We start from the raw sequence: 25477 nt of genomic DNA, 5'->3' as shown, positions 1-25477 counted from the left end.
CCTAAACCAATTAAGCCTGATACATCACTTTGAATGCATATACAGCATTGCTCTCTGCTTCAACAGCAGGGGGAAAAGAGGATTTACATTCAGACAACATCCAACAAGGCATTGATCTGTGCAGTCTGGGTAAACAAGCATCGGGGTAACTTGCTTGATACGGTGGTTACTACCCTTAACCATTAAGCCTTATGATTCACCTTTGATGCAACTCCAACATACTCTCTGCATCAATGGCAGGGGGTGGCAGGAAATTCGAATCAAACAGTTACAAACAAAGGCCCTGAACTTGGTAGTCGGTGAAACAGATAAGTATGGGAAAATAAGTGTGGGAGCTTGCTGGGCAGACTGGATGGGCTGTTTGGTCTTTTTCTGCCGTCATTTCTATGTTTCTATCAGTAGAAGTACAGTACAAATTACTATTCACTCTGTACATGGTGTCTTTCTTGGCAAGCAGCATTGTGGTATACAGCTCCCAACAGCAGTTTTCTCCAGCTCAATTCATGCAACCTACAGAATCCATAAGAAGGTTCCCCTCATTTTTCTCAGTACGCATCTGATTGTTGCCTCCTATAGGTCCTGCCTCTTAATACAGCCTTTTGAGGATTTCTGACCCTACCGGAAAAAAATGCTTGGCCAGAACAATTTCCAGAGAGTCTTGAGAACACGTCCAAGGGCGCAGGAGAGCAAGCATCTGCTGTAGCTGTTCTTTCTTGCTTAAGCTGGTATCATCTGTTATGGTAACTGGTTCCTGGGTGCTCTTTGTATCTGTGAAAGCAAACACAACAAGTTCTGATATGCTTCTTTATAGGCCTTAATATATAAATCCATTCAACTCCTGTCACTGAGAATAAGGGAGTCCCAGCTGAACCCAATGGTGACCAGAAATAAAATATTCCGTATCTACCCCTTACTGGGGTCAGAGTTAATATGGGAACTCCTTGGCAAGCAGATTTGACTTATAGTATTTTAGGGAAATATTCATGTTTAAGTATGGATGCTTTACTTGCATATTTCTTAAAATGGAGGTTAGATTGGCCCATCAGAATAGATAAGGAAAAATTAGTTCTTACCTGCTAATTTTCTTTCCTTGAGTCCCTCAGACTAGTCCAGGGGATGGGTTTTTCTCCCCTACCAGCAGATGGTGACAGAGAACAAAACTTTCACTGCACTGTTGGTACTTAGCCATTATCCCACTTGCAGTCTCTCAATAAACCGATAACAAAGCAGAACCAACCCCCCTATAACAAGCAGGGGGAAAAAAACCACACATTGGTGAACTCATAACCAGGCCAACACTCCTCCATTGAAGAGATGCTAAGCCAGCTCATACGAGAGAAAAAACATATATACACACAATAAGAGCAGTCTTCAGAAAAAATCAGGCAGGAATTTTATCTGGTCTTTGGGTCTCAAGGAAAGAAAATTATCAGGTAAAAACCAACATTTTCTTCCTTATTGTCTGTTGGGTTTGTGGCATATTGTGGACTCTTGGTCGAAGTGGCGATGACTCCTCCCATGGGGACGGGCCCCATGGGGAACCACAACGATAGCCTAGACCAGAGGTTCTCAACCGGTGTGTCGCCAAGAACACGCAGGTGTGTTGCCACACTTCCCGGTCCCCTGCTGACCCAACTGCTCCCCGGTTCTCCTCCGCCCGGGCTTAAAATGCTCTCAGCCCGGGCGGAACGCGGCAGAATAGCTGGAGTCAGCGGCACCGGCATGGTTTCTTCTTCCTGCCCCCCCCCCCCCCGCGGCCCGGAAGAGGAAGTGGTGAGCAGCGGGTGCGTGCGCGGGAAGAAGAGACCATGCTAATGTGGGCAGCGTCGGCCCGAAGAACAGAAGAGAGGCGCAGCTGGAGAAATGAGCAGCGCGGCTCAGAGAAAAATGAAGAAGAACGTCAACGCCCACGGCCGATGGGACTCCTTTCTCCGCGCGAGGGCTGAAAATGAAGGAGGTTAGGGTTGGGAGAAGGCTGCTGCTGCCGCTAGTTTCGGGGAGGGAGGGAGGGAGAGGGAATGAGCAAGCAAGCAAGCATGTGTGTTTGAGATCCTGTGTGTGAGTGAGATAGCATGTTTGTGAATGATTGAGAGCCTGTATATGTGAAAGAGAGTGTCTGTGATTGAAAGCCTGCCTGTGAGAGAGAGAGCATGAATGTAAGTTTACGATTGGGAATCTGTATGTGTAAGTTTGTGATTGAAAACCTGTTTGTGTGAAAGAGCATGTGTGTATGATTGAGATCATGTGTATGTATGATTAAGAGCCTGTGTGTATAAGTAAGAGAGAGCATGTGTGTCTGTGTGTGATTGAGAGCTGGTTTAGGTGAGGGAGCATGTGAGTATGTGATTGAGAGCCTGTGTGAAAGTGAGAGAAAGACAGCATGTGTGTCTGTGTGTGATTGAGAGCTGGTTTAGATGAGGAGCATGTGAGTATGTAATTGAAAGCCAGTGTGAGAGAGAGCGCTGGTATGTGACTGAGAGAGAGGAGAACGTTCCAAGCAAACCACCCCTCCTCCTGCTAATTCAAAACAATCTCAGGACACCTGGATATCAAATGTCCCCAGGTATGCAGAGCAAATAAATGTTTGTATCCTTATTTTTCATTACTGGGTCTTTGTGTCTGCTATTTTGAAATATTTTATTGGTATCTAGAAATTTTTTATATGAGTTTTTAATTATTGGATATTCCACTCATCAGCTGTTTCGAAATAATCTGTTATTTTTGTTAGTATGGTTTTACTGCTACTGCTATTATATTTCTTGATTTGTTTTATAAGGATGGGTGATGTTTCTTTTTTCCTTAATTACACTGCATACAGAGACTCTGGCGTTGCAGTTCCCAATTCAGTTTTTGTCTGCATGCTTCTAGTTATGTGTTTCGGTTTCTCTATTCTTTGTTCGGTGAGGGTCAGCATATGTGACTGAGGTGAGATATTCTGCTGGCATGTAGTTTCTGTGTAGGGCTCTATAGCAGCCTGACTTGGTCCGTTTTCCTAACAGGAGATGCATTGGTGTCTTAAGGCCTGGTGTAATATTTTCAGTGTTGCCTTTTCTTAGGTAAGGTGGTTACTGTTTAAGTGCTGGAAATTGGTGCTGTTTTGGTGTGGGATGTTTACTATTTATGCAATTTCTGTTCAGATAGAATATGTATCTTTGCCTTGTGTCATTTTAAACAATAAAAATAATTACCGGATCTTTACTTTTTATTTCCGCCGTGAATTGTAATGAGCAGTGTGTCACATATGTGAGCTTGGCCTGTCAGGTGTGTCACGATGGGAAAAAGGTTGAGAACCACTGGGCTAGACACTGAGGAAAGAAAGCTTTATTGTTCTGCTGATGTAAGTTGAATCTTGCATCAAGGAAGGGATAGTACTGTAGGCCAGAGATATCACAGTAAGCTAAGACAGTCTCTATAGATGATGGTGTCACCCAGATGTGGCAAGGTTGGGTAGTGTTCCGCAGCCCGGAATAAGCCAAACCTGAAGGGTGGAATAAGGAGAGCTGGAGCGTAGCGATACTCATAGAGTGGCAGTGCTGGTAACCTCCTTGGTAGAAGAATGGAGAGAGGGACCCGAGGTCTGAGGTACAGGATACCCTGAGCAGGCTAGGCCCTCGAGGAGTGAGTACCTAGGAACGCTGAAGGATCCTGGAAGAAAGTAGATAGGATCCCGAGGAGCAGGTGTCTAGGTAGTTGAACCCTAAGGGCAGATAGAAGTGAGAGGCCCTCGAGGAGTGGGTACCCAGAGCTTCCGTAGGAGCGAGTTACCCCGGAGGGTAGAAAGGAATCCAAGTGAGCAGCTTAGAAGCGGTCAGAGTAGCAAAACCAAAGTCCTTGCTAACTCGTTGGGCTATAGCGGAGTGGAGATTTAAATACCCAGAGGTACTGACGTCATGCGGTGGGGATGCCCCCAGGGTTGCATTCAAAAGTGTAGGTGGCGTGCGCGCGCGCGCGTAGGAGGCCTCAGGAAGAAGCATGGTGGACGGGGATGCCCATGCTGTGTTGGAGATGCCGAGGGTTTCGGCAATCAGCACCATTTTCAGCAGGAGGCAATCATTTTCAGCAGGAGGTAGCCATCCTTCCCAGGAAGGAGGAAAAGGGTAGAAGAGAGGTGAGGCAGAGCGGTCGCAGCCATCTGTGACTGACGGACGCAACATTGTCCTCCAGACCAGTCCAAAGGATGGGATGTACCCAAGCCACCCTAAACTGGGAGGGAATCTGAAAGGTTTGCTCGTAAAATGCTCACTTCACAGATCACCGCCTCTGTAGCGCAGATGTCCAATCCATAATGCTTGGAGAAAATGTGAAGCAAAGCCCACATGGCTGCTCTATGAATATCCTCCAGGGGACACTAACTGACACTTTGCCACACAGCCACCTGTCTTCTAGTGGAATGAACCTTAGGACCCCGTGGGACTTCAAACCCCTTGCAAATGTACACTGATGCAATTGCTTCTTTACTCCATCTAGTAATAGAGGCCTTTTCTCCTTTGAATAAAAGAAAAAGGTGATCAAACATCCTAAAACTATTCGTAACCTTCAGGTATCTCAGAATCCAATGCACATTCAGATGCAGTTCCCAAGATTACGATACTGCTCAGAAGTATTTAAACCTGTCTTCTAAATGCCAGCAGCTCTACAGACTGATCAAAATGAAAGGAAGATACCATTTTAGGCAAAAAGGATGGAACTGTCCAAATAGAGACCCCATCCTCTGTAAACTGAAGGAAAGGGTCTCTGCATGATAAGGCTTGAAATTCAGAATTATGTTTCACTGAACAGATAGCCACTAAAAACATCATTTTCAGCATGAGATCATTAAATGTCCTCTTAATAGGCTCAAATGGGTGGTTTACACAAGGCCTTTAAAACCAAATTAAAATTCCATAGAGGGAGCAATCTCCTAACTGCAAATGTTTTATCACCTTCAAGAATTGGAGCTCATCCGGATGCGACACCATTGAAGATTTTTGAACCCTAAGAGAATTCAGGATCCACCCCTACTGCAAATCTAGTTGCAAAAGGACTTGATCACAGATACTGAATCCTGAAATGGAGATAACCCTTACTCTTGATACCAGGTCTCCCTTTCTCAAATGATCCACTTGCAACCACCACTGTAGGTGAGAGCAGACTTCCATCGGCAGGTGGAGCCGAATCGAATAGTCCAGAGACTGCAGGGTCCATTGCGACAGCAGGAAACACTGACGTGGACGCATATGCATCCTCACCCGCGGTACTACTTCCAGGGTTGCCACCATCAACCTGAGCACCTTCAGATAGGACCACACTGTCAGACGTATAGTGTTCACCAAGAGACGCACCTGCGCTATCAACTTTGAATACGAGCTTCCGGAAGAAGAACTATGTCTACTTCGTGTCGAACCACACACCTAGATATTCCAACGACTGAGATGGTTGAAGACTGCTTTTGGCTAGGTTCACCACCCAACCAAGCTCCTGCAACAAGGAGATTTCCTTGCAGGTCTTCAGAAGGCTCTCTTCCAGAGACTTGGCCCTGAATCAATCAGTTGTCTAAATACAGGTGTACAAGGATACCATCCTTTCTACCACCATAACCTTGGAAAAGATTCTGGGAGAGGTGGATAGACCAAAAGGCAGCACCCAAAACTGATAATGGCACCCTAGCACTGCAAAACACAGAAAGCGTTGGTGCTCCAATCGGATAGGAATAGGGAGGTATGCCTTGGACAGATCCAAGGAAGTCAGAAATTCCCCTGACTGTATGGCCATTAACACTGAGTGCAATGTTTCCATGTGAAAGTGAGTCACTCGCAAATGACGGTTGACTCCTTTGAGATCCAGGATGGGTCAAAAGGAGTCCTCCTTCTTGGGCATAACGAAATAAATGGAATATTGACCCGTATTTTCTTGCGACGTGGGTACTGGAACTACAGCCATCAGACTGAGGAGCCTTGACAGCGTACTCTCGATTGCCTGCTTCTTCTTTGGGGCGTGGTAGGGAAACACCTTGAACAGTCCTGAGGAATATTGCGAAACTCCAGCTTATATCCTTCTCGTATTACCTCTAGGACTCACTGATCCAATGTAATTTCGATCCACCTCTGATAAAAGAGAGCGAGGCATCCTCCTATCTCCTGTTCCCCAAGGTCGGTCAGCAAACCTTCATTGGGATGCTCAGGAGGTTGCACTACCCGAGCCCACTCCTAGCTTGGGCTGTCTGGAACGAAAGGACTGAGACCTGCCAAAAGGCCAAGTCCTCTAAAAGATCGCCCCTCTGATATGACGAAAATGCCTGGAACCCCTGAGACGACTCCTCATGCCAAAGGGGCGCGGACTGCTTCTTATCCTCCAGCAATCGAGGAATCAGGGATTTGCTCCACTTACTGGATAGCTTCTCCATCTTGCTCCCAAACAAGAGCGAGCCTTTAAAAGGCAATTTTGTAAGATGTTGCGACCGTCATTTCCTGACGGCTTCACTCCACCTACCTTTCCTTTTTTGCAGCTCCTCCTGCTCTTCATGGATGCCTGGCTGCCGCGGCGTCTGCCTGCCATCCTCTCCGGGTCCCCGGATCGGCTTGGGCGCAGCCTCCCGCCATGTTCTACAGGTACTTTAGGGTGCGCATGCCATGCAGCCCTCATTCTTATCTCCTCATTGGCGCGCTCCTCAGGGGCGTCCCCTGTGATGACGTCACGCTGCCCGGATATTTAAGCCTACAGTTTATTGCTAGCCGTTGAGTTAGCAAGGGTGATTCTTACGGATGGGATTCGCTCTCCGTACCCAGCTACTCTGCCTCTCCAACTTCTATTGGACACTTTCTGCTAATGGGGTACCCGCTCCTCGGGGGCCTCTTTTGCTTCTTTCAGGTCGCTATCAGGTAACCGGTACTCGCTCCTCGAGGGCCCATGTTCCCTGACCCGCTGCCTGCATCCATCTCCTCTTCTACTTGGAAGAATTCGCTACAGACACCATCATTGAGTACTACTATCATCTACTCCTCAGAGCTGTCTCCCTGGAACCAGGTACTCACTCCTCGAGAGCCTGCCTCCGTTCCAGCGCCAGTGCCATCTCCTACGTGGAACCGCTGTGTGAGTACTTTGCCAACGAGTCTCTCTGCTTCCAGGGATCTAGTACTTGCTCCTCGAGGGCCAGCTCTCCCTATCTCAGGGCTTCTCCATGCTTGGGACTCTGTGAATGTTCTATTGTATTCATTTTCTCAGTTCTCTCCACTACAGCACTGCTACCGGAGGAACCGCTGTTCCAGCGCCCTGAGGAATACTAGCCCAGCCGGGCTACATCTTCTACTCACTACTGCTACCTCTGGTGGCTTCTCAAACTGTCTAAATAAAGAAATATTTGTGTTTGTGTCCAGAGCTGAGCCTGACCTGTGGCCCCTCACGGGACTTCCCCCCAAGGGCGTGGTCAGCTGCCACAGTGTCCAAGGGTCCACTCAAACCTCACTAATTATAACATAAGATTAGCTTTGGAAGTTGCATCGGCCACCCAACTTCTCAGCCATAACTGACGCCTGATTATTATTACTGAAGCCAAGCCTCTGGTCGAGGTGTGGACCAAATTGCAGCCCATATCTGCTAAAAAGGTGGCGGTGGTTCCACAACTGCCCTGGAATTCATATTAGAGTCATCAACCTCCTAAGAGAGAAGCAAACAAGAGCAGGCCCCCAGGGAGCAACAGGAAGCTATCTGCAGTGCCATTGCCACTGCTTCAAATGTTTGCTTAAGGTTGGCCTCAGTCCTATCATGCACATCCTTCAAGGCCACTTGTCCTTCCAGGGGGATGATCATTCATTTAGAGATGGCACAGACAAGCGCATCTCCTTTTGGAAAATGCAGACGCTCTCTCACCACTGGATCCAGGGAGAACAAGCTCTCCAACCCCCTTTAAAATTTGCCTCCGGGGCATCCCATTCAAGATCAATCAATTCTTGAACGGCCTCCATAACCAGGAAAAAACAAGAGGCTTTATGCAAAGAAACTAAAATGGGATTTCTCTTTGGCTCATGGCTGCCCCAGGGACTCCCAACATCTTCAATGTCTGGGAAATCAGGGCTGGTAATTCATCTCTGTGATGTATACTTCGGCACTTAAACGTTGTAAAGAAGAGGGGGAGGCCACCGCCTAAGGATCTGAACTGACAGACTTGTATGGTGCTGAGGACTGCACCTGAAGGAAGGATTGCAATCCTTAAAAAAAAACTAGGAGGATCCATGCCAAGACCAGGAGGCACTTGCACGGCACTCACTAAGCTGCCATCCCCTGCCAAGGAACCAGTCAAGGGAGTTCCAAGGTCAGGCATCCCTCCTGACATATCCTTAACCAGGCCATCATCAGGCTGGGAAGACCTAGGCTTAGTAAAATCAGATGAAGATTCTCCCTGAGCCCCTAAGCAGTGCTGGCATAAGTTAGAGAGCACTCCAGGCAGAGATGCCCTAAAATGACAGGGAGCACAAGGAGAAAGGCGCTTAGGTTTCTTAGCCACCGGTGCCATTAATCCGTTAGTATGCTTAACGACTGAAGACGTGCGTCCGGCCTAATCCTCACTGAAACAAAATTTATGCATTTAAAGAGGGCAGCCGACTCGCTTGGAGGTGTCCTGGTTCATTAATAGTTTGGAAACCAAGGTGATCAGGAGAGTTCTGATGCATTTTCTGCCTCTAGTCAGTGGTGAGAGTGCTGTCAGGCAATGTGGCGGTAGTGATATATATAAACAAGGAGGGAGTAACCAAGAGTCCAATAGTTTCCTTGGAAGTAGGGAAGTGGATCTGTTGGGCAGAATGTTACGTGAGGTCACTATCGGCTTCTCACATTGCTGGGATTGAGAATGTGCAGATAGATGTTTTGAGCAGAAACACTCTGGATCCTGGAGAATGTGAGCTGGTGGAAGAGATGTTCAAACTCATCAGGGCCAGGTGGGGAACTTTCCTCGTGGACTTGATGATGACATAACTAATCGTAAAGTAGATGAAATTCTTCAGTTGCACGAGGGAAGCATGGTTTGAGGGTCTTAGATGTCCTGTCTCAACCAAGGCCTCAGAGAGTCCTTCTCTATGTGTGTCCTCCTTGGCCTCTTATAGGTCAGATAGTAAAATGCATAGAAAGGCTTCGAGGTCTAGTAAGTCTAGTGGCCCAGAAGGTCATGGTTTACAGACTTTGAAACCTCAGCAAAGAGGAGCTTTTGCAAATCAGTCATATTCCTAATCTCCTGAAAAAGGGTCTCATGGCTTGGCTCTTGAGAGGAGGTTGTTGAGAATGAAGGGATATTTGGAGGAAGTGATTTCAACTTTGCTTCATGCTAGGAAAGTTTCTACTTCTCTAGCATATGTTCAGCTTAGAAGGTGAGACTTTCAAGGCCACTCCTGCCTCTACTGGGATAGTTGTTTGCTTTGAGACGGCAAAGACCAGGGCATCCACTTTCGGGAAACACAGGCATTCTTTGACTGCCGGGTCCAGAGGGTACAAGGCCTCCAAGGCCTGACCTCCTTTAAAACTGGCTTCTGGGGCGTCCCACTTCAGGTCAATCAACTCCTGGATGGCTTCCAGCATTGGGAAATAGCAAGAAGCTTTCCGTAGAGATACCAGGATGGGATTCCTCTTTGGTTCCGACACAGGGTCCGTGCCAGAAACTCCCAGTCTTCAGGGTCTGGGAGACCAGGGCCGGCAATTCATCTCTGTGAAAAACTGTAGCATGGTCCGGAATGGCTCCAGGCCTAGAGGGATTTCCCCATCCTCCAATGAATCTGCATCCCCATCATCGTCCGTGGTGTCTGGATCCCTGTCAGGGATACTCTTGGTGAGGCAAGACATGTCCCGAGGCATGCTGATAGGGCTGGGAGGATGAGGCCTTCCCAGCTGGGGCTCAGACTGGGCAGGAGCAGCAGCTGACTGTGCCTGAACCAAGGCCTGAAGGCCCTGAAAGAATTCCACCCAAGAAAAGGTCATAGGTCCATACCCAACCCAGGAGGAACTGGAGTAGGGGCCGCTAAACTGTCCTCTTCTGGGGAGGACTCAGCCCCAGGATTGCTCAGATTCGGGGTACTAGCAGATAAGGTCGTAGCTGACCCTTCCTCCGACTGGGAGGGGCCGGGCTTGGAGAAGTTCTGAGAGTCCAGCCCTCCCTGGGCTTCCTCACAGGGCTGACACAGGAAGGATTCTAGGTCAGACTGTGCAGCCCTAATATGGCAGGCAGCACAAAGGGAGTATCGCCTGTGCTTCTTTGTTGTCGGAGCCATAGTTAACTGTAGCTTGTGCATTCAGCCGGTTAGCGCCTGAGCTTGAGCGTGCACAAATCTGCCCAGACGCTCGTAAGTATAAGCGTCTGGTTGTGCGCAAATGTATGCATGTACTTATGCGCGTGGTTATACACACAGGTGTGCGGGCTCTTGTGTGCACATTAGGTGCACAACAGGGCCGGCCCGCACGATGCTTACCGATGGTCAATTGGGGAAAATGGTGCCACACCAAACCGCGCACAAGATGGTGCCGCCACGGCCTGCCACGTGGAGTGCCCACCGAGTCTGAAACAGGGCCTAGTCCATCGGGAGGGCTGCTCAACCCGCTTGGAAACCCCCTTCCCTTGCCGTAAGGGATTGGGAACGTCAGGAGACCAGAGGAAAGACTTACCGAAGCCCTTCCATGTCTTTGAATCAGAGGAGTTCTTCTTTACTTACCTGGGCTTAGCGCTTACCGGCTGAGTACAGAGACGGTCTCTGGCTGTGGGGGGATAGGGCATAGGCCATCAGCGCCATGCTTGGCTTCCTGCACCCGCTGCCTTCAGCTGCTTCTGCAGCAAAGTCCATGCCGGAAACCGGCTACCGGACTAAGGCACACCTCTCAGGGATCTCAGAAATCACCTCGGGTATTCTCATCTGGGGGAGGGACCATTAGGTATCACCGCAGGAGAGCGGGGCTCGATCTTTCTCTAATTTAAAGGTTTAATTTAAAGGTAGAATTTCTAAAGAGTGCTGTGTTCCCAATAGGGAAGGCACAACCCACATCTGCTAGGAGACGGAGAGATACTGAATGGTTGAGGTCACTGCAGGGGTATATCTAGGGTGACATCAGCTTTGAAACCTGACTCTGTCTCCATCTGCTAGCAGAGGAACACATAGCCCATTGGTTCTGAGTCCATCTGGCTACATGCTAGGAAATCTCCAATTAATTCTCCTCTAAATTTGAAGCAATCCCCAGTAGGGAAATGCACGTCCACCATCTGCTGGAAACGGCGAATACTGGCAGGCAGATGTCACTGTAGAAGTATATATATACTGTGATGTCAGTTTGCTCCATCTCCTTCTGCTGGTAGTGGTGCATATCCCACTGGTTCTGGATTCATCTGTCTGGACACTAAGAAACATAGACTTTTTAAAGGGGCCCAAACTAAAATTTAAAAAAAAAAATACTTCCTTTGAAGTCTTCAATGCAGAGGCCAGAAAGGAATCCAAGGAAGAGAGAAGAGGATATGGAATGAGGGAGCCAGCACCACTGGCTATCAGACCCTCCTCAGAGAATGGCTACTCGCCTAAAAAAAGATCACTGACCCCCCCCCCCCACCCCTCAATCAGAGGGATGACAAAAAAAGGCCTAACAATGAAGGCTAGTGGGTGTGTGAGCCCTTTGTGCTGCAGTGTAGTTGATGCAGCCTCAAGAGCAAAACCACGAGGCTTATGCCAGCAGCTGATGAACCTGCCCTGTAGTGGGACAGGTTGGAGCTTCACCTATACCAGCTGTCTGCCCCGCAGATTGAGCCCTTGGGTTCCAGTGGTCGACAGGACTTAGTTGGGTCCCTAGGGCGGGGAAGAGAACTAGAGGCCAGAAGCACACCGGGATCAAGGCAGGCAGCAGACTCACAGTTTCAGGCCAAGGTTCAGGCAGACTCCTAGCAAGAATGGTCAGGTCCAGGCAAGGGGTCAGATCTAGGTGGCTGGCAATCATGGTGAAGTCCAGGCAAGAGGTCAAATACAGGAAGCAGGTAATTGTGGTCAGGTCCAAGTGGCAGGCAGTCATGCATAGGTCCAAGCAAGAAGTCAAGATTTAGAGAGTCAGGCCAAGTTTGGACAAGGACACACAGAAGGCAGTGGACATGGCAGACAGGACAAGGTGAAGCTGGATGAGGGGGGCTGGATGGTGCAAGGTTGGAGAAGACAAGACTGGACTCAGCAATGCAGGAGAACAGGAACCAGGATCATGTAAGCAACACATACTGCAAGGCAGGAGACCCGTTGTTTTGGCGAGGTAATGATGCAGGGCCTTTGCTTAAATAGCCTGGTTGAGCTGATGTCATCAGGAGGCACCACTCAGAGTTTCCTGCTGCAGGGCCTATATTATGTGCACATATGTGCACATGCGTGTGTGCTATAGGGAAGGCAGTGGCCTGGCACCATCAGCGACAGTGGCATTCTGCCACAGCAAGAAGTCTCCAGGAGAGTTGGTCAGCGGTGGGGGTAAGTGCGGCAGCTTGTGGGGCAGTTCTGTGAGCCACCAAATGTAGCAAACACCTCTGGGAGTAATTTTCATCCACATACCAGTCCAACAGAGAATATTGGAGACATAGAATACTGTGCAGGAGGCACTGTGGCTTAACTGCCAACAGTACAGTGAAACTTTTGTTATGTGTTTCCATCTGCTGGTAGGGGAGAAAAACCCATCCATTTGGACTGGTCAAGGGGACAACAAGGAGAGACAATTTGATGTTCAGTAAGGACATTTGAAGCAGGGAATGAGGAAAGAAGCTCAGGTAAGTCATTAAAAGGGGAGAAAATTACTGAATGGCTGAGAAACATGACATGCTTAGCCTGTAAATCTAGACCAAAAGGTACTGATTTAGTAATGGGATAGGGTCCCTGGCCAGCTGAAAGGGAAAATGGGATGTGGGGGGATGAGGTGGTAAATTGATAACGATACATACACAGCATGCCAGCATCAAGGGAATGCTCAGACTCACCATAGTTATGCAGTGTGACAGCAACATGGCTGGCAGAGAGAAGCTCCATGTAGGAGGCCATGTGGAAGCCATGATTCTGGCAGTATTTCGACAGTTCATCTAGAGATTGAGGCATTTGTTTCTGGAGTCCAGAGCCTTGGAGACCATTAAGAACGAAGGGTCCAGAGGTCTGCAAGGGGTTCAGAGAGAGACAAGAAAGAGAAGAGATAGAAAGGAAGTCAGTGAAAAGGAAAAGGGGGAAGGAAAAGGAAAAGGAACAATGTGGGAAAGATGGACATAATTCACTATAGCACCTGACTGCAGTATTTAATTCTTTGGAGCAATTTTCAGAAGCTCAAGTACATTTGTACCTGCAGTCTCCATAGACTCCATATTTTTTAAGGGAAGCTCCCTGAGGACTTTTGCTCTAAAAATTAGCTTGTAGGTCTGCAAGTAATTTGCAAGCTGCTTGGGCAATTTAAAAATTGCCCCTTAATGTGATCATCTGTTCCTCATCTCCACAATCTCACCCTTGACACTTTCCATAGACACATTCAGCCCTTTTCCAAACATACGAACCTGCCCTCCCAACAGGGATCCCTGTATTCCTATGTTCCTATCCTTCAATGTGACCTCATACCCCCCCACGTTACTGCGCTCCTCTGCTCCTGCCCCTTCCATGTACCTCAGTGTCCCTATGTTCATTAAAGTAGGTGCCTTTCTTACCATAATCTTTATACTGCAATTGGAAGTAATGTTCCAGGACTGGTCTCTGTTACTCTTGAGAATCAGAAGATCTTCATCATCATTCCTCACTGAACGTTCCACAATCACATTCACGTTTGTGAGCGGAGAGCTAGAAAAACATATCCAGCACATCCTTAATTTTATATCCAGAGTCATTCCGCATCCCCTGCATGCCCTCCTCTCTACCTACATCCTCCTACACCCCTCCTCCTATATCTCCTGTCATTCCTTTCTCCACCCTTCTTCCATGTATACAGCCCTCCTCTATCTCCAACCTTCCAGTATCCCTTCCTCACCATTTCCCTTTACTCCCTCCTCCATTCCATCCTCCACTATCTCTGTTCATCCCTTCATCCATCTCCCCATACTCCTCCTGCATTTTCTCCTCCATCTACAATTCCTCTTGTTATGCCACCTTCATCTCTTCATTTCTGTACTCTGTCCGGTATCCTATAGAAATAAAAAGTCTTTCTATGTTCTGTCTTGTGAAATTCCTTCTCACATTTAGCACTTTCCTAGGAATGGGTAGAAATACCCTAGAAATGAGAAAATGGTACCTGACTTCTTGGTCCCAGTTCACTTGCAACATAAGTGCCTGTTTTGTCTTTTGTAGCTCTGGCAACTTACAGACCTTTACTTCTTTGGGCCTATAGTAACTCTCCACATAGGACGTGACGTTGAAGCCCTTCTTTGGAATGCAGTCATTGGGACTATGCATATCTAGAAAAGAAAAAGTGCCTGCATTGTTCACAGTGATTGTCAGTAGAATCCTTACACTCTCCAAGCTTCCAAGAGACAATCACATCTGCAGTAAAGTGCACCAAAGCTCAAATCCCCATCTACAGCCCAATGTGTTAAGTGCTTCCACCTATTCCCCAATGTTCTGACAGCCCCCCCCCCATACCTCAATATGCTAGGAGCCCCCACCTCCTTTATATACTGAGAATCCCCATCTATACCCCAAGTACAGAGGGTGAATGGGGGTTAGAAGAACAAGGATCTATCCTATCACTGTATAAGTGATACAGTGTTTGTCACACCACATGGGGCTCAGTTTGGGTTTGTTTGTGGGTGAGAATGGAAGCTTGAATATGTGGGTGAGAATGGGTGCTTGAATGTGTGTATGTGTGGGTGAGAATGGGACCTTAAATCTGTGTATGTGTGGGTGAGCATGGGAGTCTGGGTTTTTGTGTGTGGGTGAGAATGGGTGCCTGGATGTTCATAAGAATGTAAGCCTGGGGAAGGGTGAGAAAGTGAGAGCTTGTATGTGTGTCTGCAGAGAATGTGAGCTTGTGTGTTTGTGGGGGGGGGGAGAGCTTATGAGAGTGAGAGCTTATGAGAGTGAGAGCTTGAGTGTGTGAGGGAGTCTGTGAGATAAAGCTTGTATGTGTGTGTGTGTGGAAGGGAAGAAGACAGTAGTAGAAGAAAGACACTGAAACGGAATTAGGAAATGAGCGACAAGGGAAAAAATAGGAAAAAGAGACCAGGACCAACTGATTAGAAAAATTCAAAGATCAGACAACAAAGGTAAAAAAAAAAAATTAGTTTAAGATGTTAGCAATTTAAATATATCAAGAAAAGGAACCAGCAACAAGGACAATACATTTTTCATAAAAGCTCTTCCATCAAAACTACAGATGTTTCCAAATCATGAGGAAATAACTAGAAATTATAATTTTTTTAAGGTGCTGCATCAGCAAGCCTGACGGCGTGTTCTGTATGTATTGCACTAGAACCGCCCGGTCTACTAATCATTTGCGGCTAGATGACAACTCCTGTTAAAATGTTTGAAATACAGTATTAGTTGGCAAATATTTGCATATTGTGTCCCAAGTGTTTTTGTAGTATGTCCCGTCTATGTTGATACACTTATGCCCACCCGACAGAGGCCGGTGTTTCACTGCAAAGATGCAGCTTCTTCAGGGGAAATCAAATCTTAATTCTATAAGCATCAAAAAAGACACGATTCAAAAATGGGACAATTACAATGAAAAACTGTGTTTTGTACTTAACTGGAGTGTTGTTGGAGAGCCAGACCTTTACATCGAGGACGCCAAGTCTCAAAGAATTCACGGGTGCTCTTTTGTGTTGAATAGCAATTTAAATATGTCATCTTTAGGAATGTGCATTTCTTATATTTTTGTATTTTGCTCTTTCTTAAGTATTCCACTGTTCAGAAACTTTAGTTTCTCAGGCTTTCTATTTTGGTTTTATCTGCATGTTTCTGTTTCTAATTTGTAGTCTCTTATTTCTATATTAGGTAAAGATTGGTCTCTGTTTTGCCTATGTGTGTGACTGAAATGCAGTTTTTCTGCTAGCGTGTAGTTTCTCTGAGGTAGTAGTCCAGTTTGTTCTATTATTCCAGTAGGTTATGTATTAATGTTCTAGGGCCTGGTGTAGTATTTGCATTGCTGCTTTTTCATAAGGTTGCTGTTATTTGAATCCTGAGAGTCAGTGCTGTGACTGTATAGCAAGGTGACACCAGAATTTGAATTTTTTTTTCATGTTAGTTGTACTGTGAATTGCCCTAGCTCTGTGCTGCACCTGTTCTGATGATTAATTATATTTTATTATATTTATGATGGTTTCTGGTTTTCTGCAAAGATGATTCATGAAAGAATACATTAATTTTTGTTTTATTACATGATTGGATCTGATTGTTTTCTATACTTGTGCATTTATAAACTGCAATAAATATAAAATAAATTCTGATTAATAAGGAATTTTTAGTGCTGGTAAGTGCTTGAAATAATTGAGGTAAGTTATATTAAAGTTTCATACATGATGCATAATGGCTGTTGCAAATTACTTAGAAAGCCATTCTAGGGTACAGTATATGGCATTATTTAACAATAAGAAAACAACTAGTAGACCTGCATGCCTACAGCCCACTCATATTAACCTTGTGCCCACCCAAAAAATCAATTCTGGCTACGCCACTGTAAAGGAGGTGATCAAATTTGCAGATGATACAAAATTAGTCAGAGTAGTTAAATCATATATGGATTGTGATAAATTGTAGAAAAGTGCAAGGTGCTGCATATAGGGAAAAGTAACCCATGCTGTAGTTACACGATGTTATGTTACATATTAGGAGTAGGGTAGCCAACTTTTCCATGGACCATAACTGGACACCCCACTTAACTTCATGCTTTGGGAGGGGGTAGGAGGTTCCAGCTACTGTCAAGTTGTTGATCCACTCATTACTTGGCTTTCAAGTACCCCCCTCAATATACTTTGTTTAATAAAATGTTATTTCAACTATCCGCATAAAGATATCAACCATAGACTCTCTCATGCAGTTTTGATCTCTATCACAACTCAAGCCTTTCTAATATACATCCACCTCCATACTTCCCCATAAACACACAGCTTCTTATCTTATACAAACACACACACACACACACACTCCAAACACACAATTTCCTCTCTCATACACATACTCCCAAACACACATCCTATCTCATACACTCATGCACACTCCCAAACACACAGCCTCCTCTCTCAGGCACAGGTGGTTCGCTCTCCCTTTCCTTAAAACCTTCTCAACCTTTCATCTGTGTCTCCCTTATGCATATTGCAGGAAAATATTAGCCCGGGGGATTTTTTCAAAACCAGCCCACAGGATATCTTACTCCCTTGTGAACTTTCTCTGAAGCACATGCTTGAACACACCAAGTTGACTCTGAAACCCGGCATAATTAAGTCCAAATATCTCCAAAATAAATTTCACATTTTTCCTAAATAACTAAGAAATAGAGCATACTCTAGACCAGCAGTGAGTAAACAAAGCTGTAGACCCCCATTCCATCCATGCAAATCGGTTGTGGCCACCCCACAAGTCTGCTTAGCAGAATACCTCACCTTAGTCACACATGTAGAACACAGACAGACCCTCACCAAATACAAAATGAAGAGATAATAAAGTATAAATAGAAATATGCAGACAATAACTGAACTTGAAACCGCAACAAGCCAGACTCTATATGGAATGGAAAAACAAATATCATTCCTCACTAAACATCAAACAATAACATCAAGAAATATAAAGCATCAATCATAACAGTAAAACTAAACTCATAAAAGGAATAAATAATTCAAAACAACTGATGAAAAGAACATTCAATGATTACAAACATATAACATTGTTTTTTTAATTTCCCAAACATTGATAAAATATTTCAAAATAGCAGTCACAGCAAACACCCCCCAATAATTAAAATTAAAGCTAAAATAAATCCCCTGCTCTCCGTATCTGGGAACTTTAGATTCCAGTCACCCTGAGATTGTCATGGATTAGTAAAGGGTAGGAGATATGCACAAACTTTCTTCTCTGTCTAACACAATGTTCATTCTCAAACAAACTCCCTTACATTCTCTCTCATACACATGCTCACTAGATCAAACGCTGTCTCTTGTACATGCACACTGGCTCACATGCTCTCTCTCACAGACATGCTCACTGTGTCACACACTCATGCTCTTGTTCACACACATGCCCAATTGCTCTCTCATATGCATGCTCACATACATGTTCATTGACTCGTTCTTGCTCACACACATGTTCACTGGCTCAATCGCTCTCTTTTATACTCACACACAGGCCCACTGACTTAAATAATCCTCTTGCTCAAACATAAGCTCATTGGCTCACTCGTTCTCTCTCACTCACAAACATTCTCTGGTAACCACAAGCCTGACTATATTATGCAGTGCAACAATGGAAAAACAGAAACATATTTACTCCTCACAAAACATCAAGCAATAAAATCAAGAGATATAAGACATCATTCATAATATTAAAACCATGAAAGGAATGAATATATTAAAGCAGCCGACAAATTTCAAAGCACGTTCAGCACTACTTAGCTGGTTAAGTAGGATTTAAGTAGTTAAGTAGCGGCCCCTGAATATGCGCTTACATTTAGTGACTGCTGCATAGCCACATAAGTCCCATATATGGCTAAAAACGTAGCTGCATTAGTGGGGGGGGGGGGGGGGGACTTAGCCACATAACTTATGCAACTAAGCAGCAATATTCTGTCTTAGATGCATGAGTTTACCAGCTGCATTAGATGTTTTTAACAGATACAGCTAAGTACAAATATATATGTGTATATTCAGCGACACAGTCATGCTGCTGAATATACAGTGTAATTTAGCCAGATAAGTTATATCTGGCTAAGTTACTTAAATGGCTATCTTTCAATATTGGGTCCCTAATGATTTAAAAAGTCACATAGATTTGTTCTAATATTTCCCAAACACCAATAAAATATTTCAAATAGCATACACATGAAATAACACCCCAAAATTTTAAAATAATAAAAAATTAAATAAATTAAAAATCTCCAGCTCTCCATACCATTAAATAAATAAATACCTGGCATCTTTTGATTTCCCAGAGATTGTTGTGAATTTGGCTCTGTCTTTCCCTATAACCAGGAAGCTGTAGGAAAGAGAAAGAGCCTCTCTCTCTCTCCTTCACACACATAGGCACACTCTTTCTCATACACATGCAGATTCTGTCTCTCATATACACATGCAGGCTCTCACTCTCTCATACACATGCAGACGCTCACTCTCACACACACTTGCAGCTTCTCTTTTATGCACACATGCAGGCTCACTGTCATGCACATATTCAGGCTCTATATCATACACACATGTAGGCACTTTCTCTCATGCACATATTCAGGCTCTCTCATGTGCACTTGCAAGCTCTCTCATACACACACACACACACACACACCTCAGGCATCCTTCTTTCTTCTGGGCCTTGGTCGAGCCTGCTGCTCATTTACAGCTGGAGGGGGAAGTGTAAGGAAGAGGCCCTGCAACCGCCAGATGCTTTCGGTTGCTGAGCCTGTAGGCCTTTCTTCGGGCCGAGATCTCCCTCGGATTGTGACAGGTTGGGCCTAGTCGTGGCCCTACTGCCACCTCCCTCGGGCTGCGTGGCCTTGCCACCACCTCCCTCAGGACACACCACCACTTTCCTTGGGCTGCGATGGATTGGGCTCCGCCATGGCCATACCGATACCTCCCTCGGGTCACTCAACCTCACCGACACCTCCACCGTGCCAACACTTCCCTCTGGCCACGACGGGTTGGGCTTCATTGCAGCCCCACTGATACCTCCTTTGGGCCACAATGGGTTGGGCTCCATCGGGGCCCAGCCAACACCCACGTCAGGCTGCATCATGTTCAGCAGCAATCCCTCAGCAGGAGCTGAGGTAATCACGTGACGAGTGCCACCGGCCTACCGAGGTATGCCCGATCCCCCTGATAGGCCAATCCATCCCTGCACTTGTCTCTCAATATGCCCACCCCCTCTTCTGTGCACTCCTCTCTTGTGTTTCCCTCTTGTCTCTAGTGCCCTCCCTCCCCATGCTAGTCTTTCTCTCCCTTCTTCCCTCCTGTCTTCCTCTCCAGTGCATTCCTCTTTCACTATCTCCTTTCCTCCTGTTTCCCCGTCTCCTTTGTGCCTCTTCTGTTTCTTCCTTCCATTCCCCCATCTATGTCCCCCGCTTTCCCTCATTCTCCTGTTGTGCCTCTCCCCTTGCCTGTGACCTTCCTTCCTTCCATACCCCCTCTGTGTCTCTTTCGTCCCTTGCTCCCCATGTGTCTATCTTCCTTTTCCTCCCCTTTTCTCTGTGTCACCCTGTCTCTCTCCTTTCCTCACCCTGCGACTCTGTCTCTTCCCCTCCTCTATTCCTGTATCACTCAGCTAGCTGGCTACAGCCCCCACTCTCAGGTGTTGGCCCAGCACTCAGTGAGGGAGGGGGAGGGATGCAGACCGGCATTGCTGAAGAGCTCTTTGGAGCCACTGGGACTGAGGGTTGTGCTGTGCTCTGCCTCCTCTCCCTATCCCATCCAATCACAACACAGGAAAGGAGGCAAGCGGGCAGGAACATAGCTTAGTTCTCGGCTCTGTCTTTTCCTATAATCAGGAAGGTGTGGGAAAGAGAGGGAGACTCTTGCAAAAAAAACGGATTTTCAGTGTCCAGTCAGTACTTCTGATCCTACACTGTACAGCACAACTGATAACCTGACTGTCTGGTCCAAAACTGGACAGTTGGCAACCCTACTTAGGAGTTACCACCCAGGAAAAAGATTTAGGTGTCATAGTTGATAATACAGTGAAATTGTCGGCTCAGAGTGCTGTGGTGGTCAAAAAAACAAACAGAATTTTAGGAATTATTAGGAAGTGAATGAAAAATAAAACAGGCCTCTATCGCTCCATAATGAGACCGCACCTTGAATACTGTGTGCAATTTTGGTCGCCACATCTGAAAAAAAGATATAGTTGCGATGGAGAAGGTACAGAGAAGTGTGACCAAAAAGATAAAGGGCATGGAATGGCTCCCCTATGAGGAAAGACTAAAGAGGTTAGGTCTGTTCAGCTTGGAAAAGAAACAGCTAAGGGAGGATATGATAGAGGTCTACAAAATCATGAAAGGACTTGAACAGGTAAATGTGAATTGGTTATTTACTTTTTTGTATACTACAAAGACTAGGGGGTACTCCATAAAATTAGCAAGTAACACATTTAAAACAAATTGGAGAAAATTCTTTCACTCAACACACAATTAAGTTCTGGAATTCACTGCCAGAGGATGTGATTAAGGTGGTTAGTGTAGCTGGGTTTAAAAAGGTTTGGTTAAGTTCCTGGAGAAGTCCATAAACTGTTATTAATCAATAGGGAATAGCCATTGCTTGTTGCCATCATTAATAGCATGATATCCATTTAGGGCCAGATTTTCAAAGGGATACGCGCGTACCCCCCGAAAACCTGCCCGAAGTTCCCCCTGCACGCGCCTAGCCTATGTTGAGTAGGCTCTGCGGCGCGCACAAGCCCCAGGATGCGCGTAAGTCCTGGGGCTTTCCTGGGGGGGGGGGGGGGGGGTGTCGCGGCGGCGCGGCATTTGGGGGCGGGGCCATGGGCGTGGTTTCGGCCTGGGGCTTGGCTGAGGCCTCCGAAATGGCTCCCGGGCCTGGGAATTGCACGCCGGCGGCTGGCCTGGCGCACGCAAGTTACGCCTGCCTCGGGCAGGCGTAACTTGTGCAACGAAGGTAGGGGGGGTTTAGGTAGGGCTGGGGGGGTGGGTTAGGTAGGGGAAGGGAGGGGAAGGTGCAGGGGGATGTAAGGAAAGTTCCCTTCGAGGCCGCTCCGATTTCGGAGCGGCCTCGGAGGGAACGGAGGCAGGCTGCGCGGCTCGGCGCGCGCAGGATGCCGATTTTGCACAGCCTTGCGTGCGCCAATCCCGGATTTTAACAGATACGCGCGGCTACGTGCATATCTATTAAAATCCCACGTACTCTTGTTTGCGCCTGGTGCGTGAACAAAAGTACGCGTGTGCGCAAATTTGTAAAATCTAAACCCTTAATGTTTGGGTACTTGCCAAGCACTTGTGACTTGGGATTGGCCACTATTGGAAACAAAGATACTGGGCTTGATGGACCCTTGGTATGACTCAGTATGGCATTGTTGCGCCCGGCGGTCACAGGCGGCTGTGACCTCTTGCGCTTACCTCTCTTCTCCTTACAACACCGAGTCTGGGACAGAGGGCATCCTCTGCTTCCCCACGACGACCTCCTTGGCATGCCCGGGACGGCATGGGCACTCCCGGCAGCCATCTTGCATCCTGGGTTCCCTAGGCATGCGCGCGCGCCTGATTCACCTTTGAAGACGTCATGGCGGGAACCTCGGGGGTGTCCCCACCACATGACGTCAGATGCCTATCGTATATAACCCCGGCTGATTCCCTCGCTAAACCGAGGCCATTCTTCTGCCTTGTTCTTTCAGTGAGCCATTGCATCGTTTGGAGGACCTCACCTTCCTACTTCAATTCTCTTTGATGCTACCAGCTACCTTCATCTTGGACAAGAGTGAGTTCAGCACCATCTCTACCTTTGTAGCACGGTTCCTGGGTCATCCCGCCTCAATTCAAGCCAGGAGACAAAGTGTGACTTAGCACAAAATACCTCAGACTCAAGCTGCCCTCGGCACGGTTTGCTCTGAGGTACATTGGACCCTTCCCCGTTCTGCGACGTTTGGGACCGTTAACATACACCTTGAGGTTACCATCTTCAATGAAGATTCATAATGCCTTCCATGTTTCCCTCCTGAAACCACTGGTCCTTTCAGAATTTTCCCGAAAGACTCCTGATCCACAACCTCTGGATGCTGAAGATGACATTGCGTACAAGGTAGATGATATCCTTGACGTCCGCAAACGAGGGAAGACATGGGAATACCTAATCTCCTGGGAGGGTTACGGACCGCAGGAGAACAGTTGGGAACCCGCAGTGAACATACTGGACAAAGAGATGCTTCATTGCTTCCACCTTGCTCACCCTAGGAAGCAGAAACCCCCGGGGAGGGGCCCCTGGAAGGGGGGTACTGTTGCGCCCGGCGATCGCAGGCAACTGCGACCTCTCACGCTTACTTCTCTTCTCCTTACAACACAGAGTCTGGGACAGAGGGCGGCCTCTGCTTCCCCACGATGACCTCCTTGGCGTGCCCGGGACGGCGTGGGTGCTCCTGGCAGCCATCTTGCATCCTGGGTTCCCTAGGCGCGCATGCGCCTGATCCACCTTTGAAGACGTCATGGCGGGAACCTCAGGGGCGTCCCCACTGCTTGACGTCAGACGCCTATCGTATATAACACCAGCTGATTCCCTCTCTAAACCAAGATAGCAAGGACTCTTCCTGCTAGTTCCTACCCACTGGGACTTTGCCTCACTGTGATTCGGGTACCCATTTCTCGGGGCCCTCTCGACACTTTAGGCTTTCTGCTCCTCGGTGTTATTGTTGTAAGGATTTGGGTGGACCCCTGGACTCTGTGGCTGCTGACCACGCCCACGGGGGGAAGTCCCGTGAGGGGCCACAGGTCAGGCTCAGCTTTAGGACACACCCACAGTTAGATCTTTTATTAAACAGTATTGAGGAGCCACCAGATGTGGCGGTAGTGAGTAGGAATGTAGCCCAGCTGGGCTTATAGTCCCTCAGGCTCTGGAACAGCGATTCCACAATGGCTGTGCTGTAATGGAGAGAAACTGAGATCGTGAGTACAAGCAATATATGCAGGGTTCAGGAATAGAGCCTCATTGGTACAGTACTCACACAGCGGTCTCTTAGTATGGAGCACAGGAGCTGAAGTAAAGGCAGGCCCTCGAGGAGCGAGTACCTGGTTTCAGGGAACAGTTCTGAGAGAAGTTTGGTAACTCACTAATGGTATAGGCAGCGGTGTCCTCCAGGCAGGAGAGAAGTCCAGGTAGCGCGTCCAGGAACATGGGCCCTCGAGGAGCGAGTACCAGTTCCAGACAGCGACTTGAAAGAGAAGAGAGAGATAGGCCCCCGAGGAACGGGTACCCCAAATAGAGTAGTCCAATAGTGGAGGCAGAGTAGCTAGGTACGGAGAGCGAATCCCATCCGTTAGGAAACCTTTGCTAACTCGACAGCTAGCAATCGTGTAGGCTATTTGTATCCAGGATGCGTGACGTCATCACAGGGAGGCGCCCGAGGTTCGCACCAAGGAAGGTACTTGAAGCAGGGCCACGCGGCGCGCGCGCCCTAAGGCAACTGGACTGCATGGTGGGAGGCAGCGCCCAAGCCAGACCGGGGACTCCGGAGAGGACAGCAGGCAGATGCCGCAGCAGCCAACCGCAGGAGGAGTCGCCAGAGAGATAAGGAGGGCAGAGTGGAAATGTCGGGCAGCGACAGTCGTAACAGTACCCCCCTTCAAAAGGCAGTCTCCTCTTCGGGTACCAGGTTTAGGTTTAGAAGGATGCACGAGATGAAATTGACGGAGCATCTCTTTATCAAGGATGTTAGCCTGAGGCTCCCAAGAGTTTTCTTCGGGGCCGAAACCTTCCCTAGAAAGAAGGTATTCAAATGTTTTGCCTCGTCTTCGGACATCAAGAATCTCTTCAACCTTGAATTCTAGGTCATCTTCTGCGTTGATAACAGGTGGTTCCTGAGTTTTGGAAGAGATATCACTGAGAATGAGCAGTTTCAAGAGTGAAACGTGAAACACATTGTGGATGTTGAGTCCGGATGGTAGCTTCAGACTGTAAGTGACGTTGCCAAGACGTTGGAGGATTGGAAATGGTCTAACGTAGCGAGGAGCGAACCGAGTTGAGGGTAACTTCAGTCTGAGATGTTTGGTAGATAACCAGACTTTATCTCCAGGTTTGAAGACAGGCGCTTGAGAATGGTGAGCGTCGTAGAACTTCTTAGCACGGTCACTCGCTTTGTTTAGCATGTTTTTCGTCTGAGTCCACAAGTTATGAATTTCATCAGCAGTAGCTTGAGCTGCTGGGGACGTCACTGAGAGCTTCAGTGGAAGTGGCGGTGTTGGAGAGCGTCCATATACTACTTCAAAAGGTGTTGATCCAATTGATGTTGCTGGATGAGAGTTGATGGCGAATTCAGCCCATGGTAACAGTTCGGCCCAGTTATTCTGACGGAAACTGACGTAAGCACGAATGAACTGTTTTAAAGTTCTATTCATCCGTTCTGTTTGGCCATTTGATTGCGGATGATAGGCTGAAGTGTAGTCTAGAGAGATGTCGAATAACTTGCACAAGGCCCTCCAGAATCTTGCCGTGAATTGAGATCCTCGATCTGAGACAATGTGTCTTGGTAAGCCGTGAAGGCGAAAAATGTGCGATATGAAGAGCTTCGCAAGCTCCAAGGCTGACGGTAAGCCAGACAGCGCCATGAAATGGGTCATCTTGCTGAAGCGATCGACTGTTACCCAGATGGAATTCATTCCTCCGGAAGGGGGTAAATCGACTACAAAATCA

General features: G+C 47.2%; 1 protein-coding gene across 2 annotated transcripts in view; it reads right to left on the bottom strand.

Moving 5' to 3' along the window:
- Positions 1-25477, bottom strand: part of ENG (endoglin) — a 128023-nt gene that overhangs the window by 54574 nt on the left and 47972 nt on the right. For both annotated transcript variants that reach the window (XM_029612764.1, XM_029612765.1), the window contains exons 6-9: positions 14224-14386; positions 13646-13775; positions 12941-13109; positions 620-768 (exon numbers count right to left, since the gene is read on the bottom strand). In XM_029612764.1, the coding sequence (XP_029468624.1) occupies positions 620-768; positions 12941-13109; positions 13646-13775; positions 14224-14386 (611 nt within the window). The remainder of the gene's footprint in view (positions 1-619; positions 769-12940; positions 13110-13645; positions 13776-14223; positions 14387-25477) is intronic.

This window comes from Rhinatrema bivittatum, chromosome 8 (genome assembly GCF_901001135.1).
Source record: "Rhinatrema bivittatum chromosome 8, aRhiBiv1.1, whole genome shotgun sequence".
NCBI classification, from domain to species: domain Eukaryota; kingdom Metazoa; phylum Chordata; class Amphibia; order Gymnophiona; family Rhinatrematidae; genus Rhinatrema; species Rhinatrema bivittatum.
This window is presented reverse-complemented; position numbering and strand designations above follow the sequence as displayed.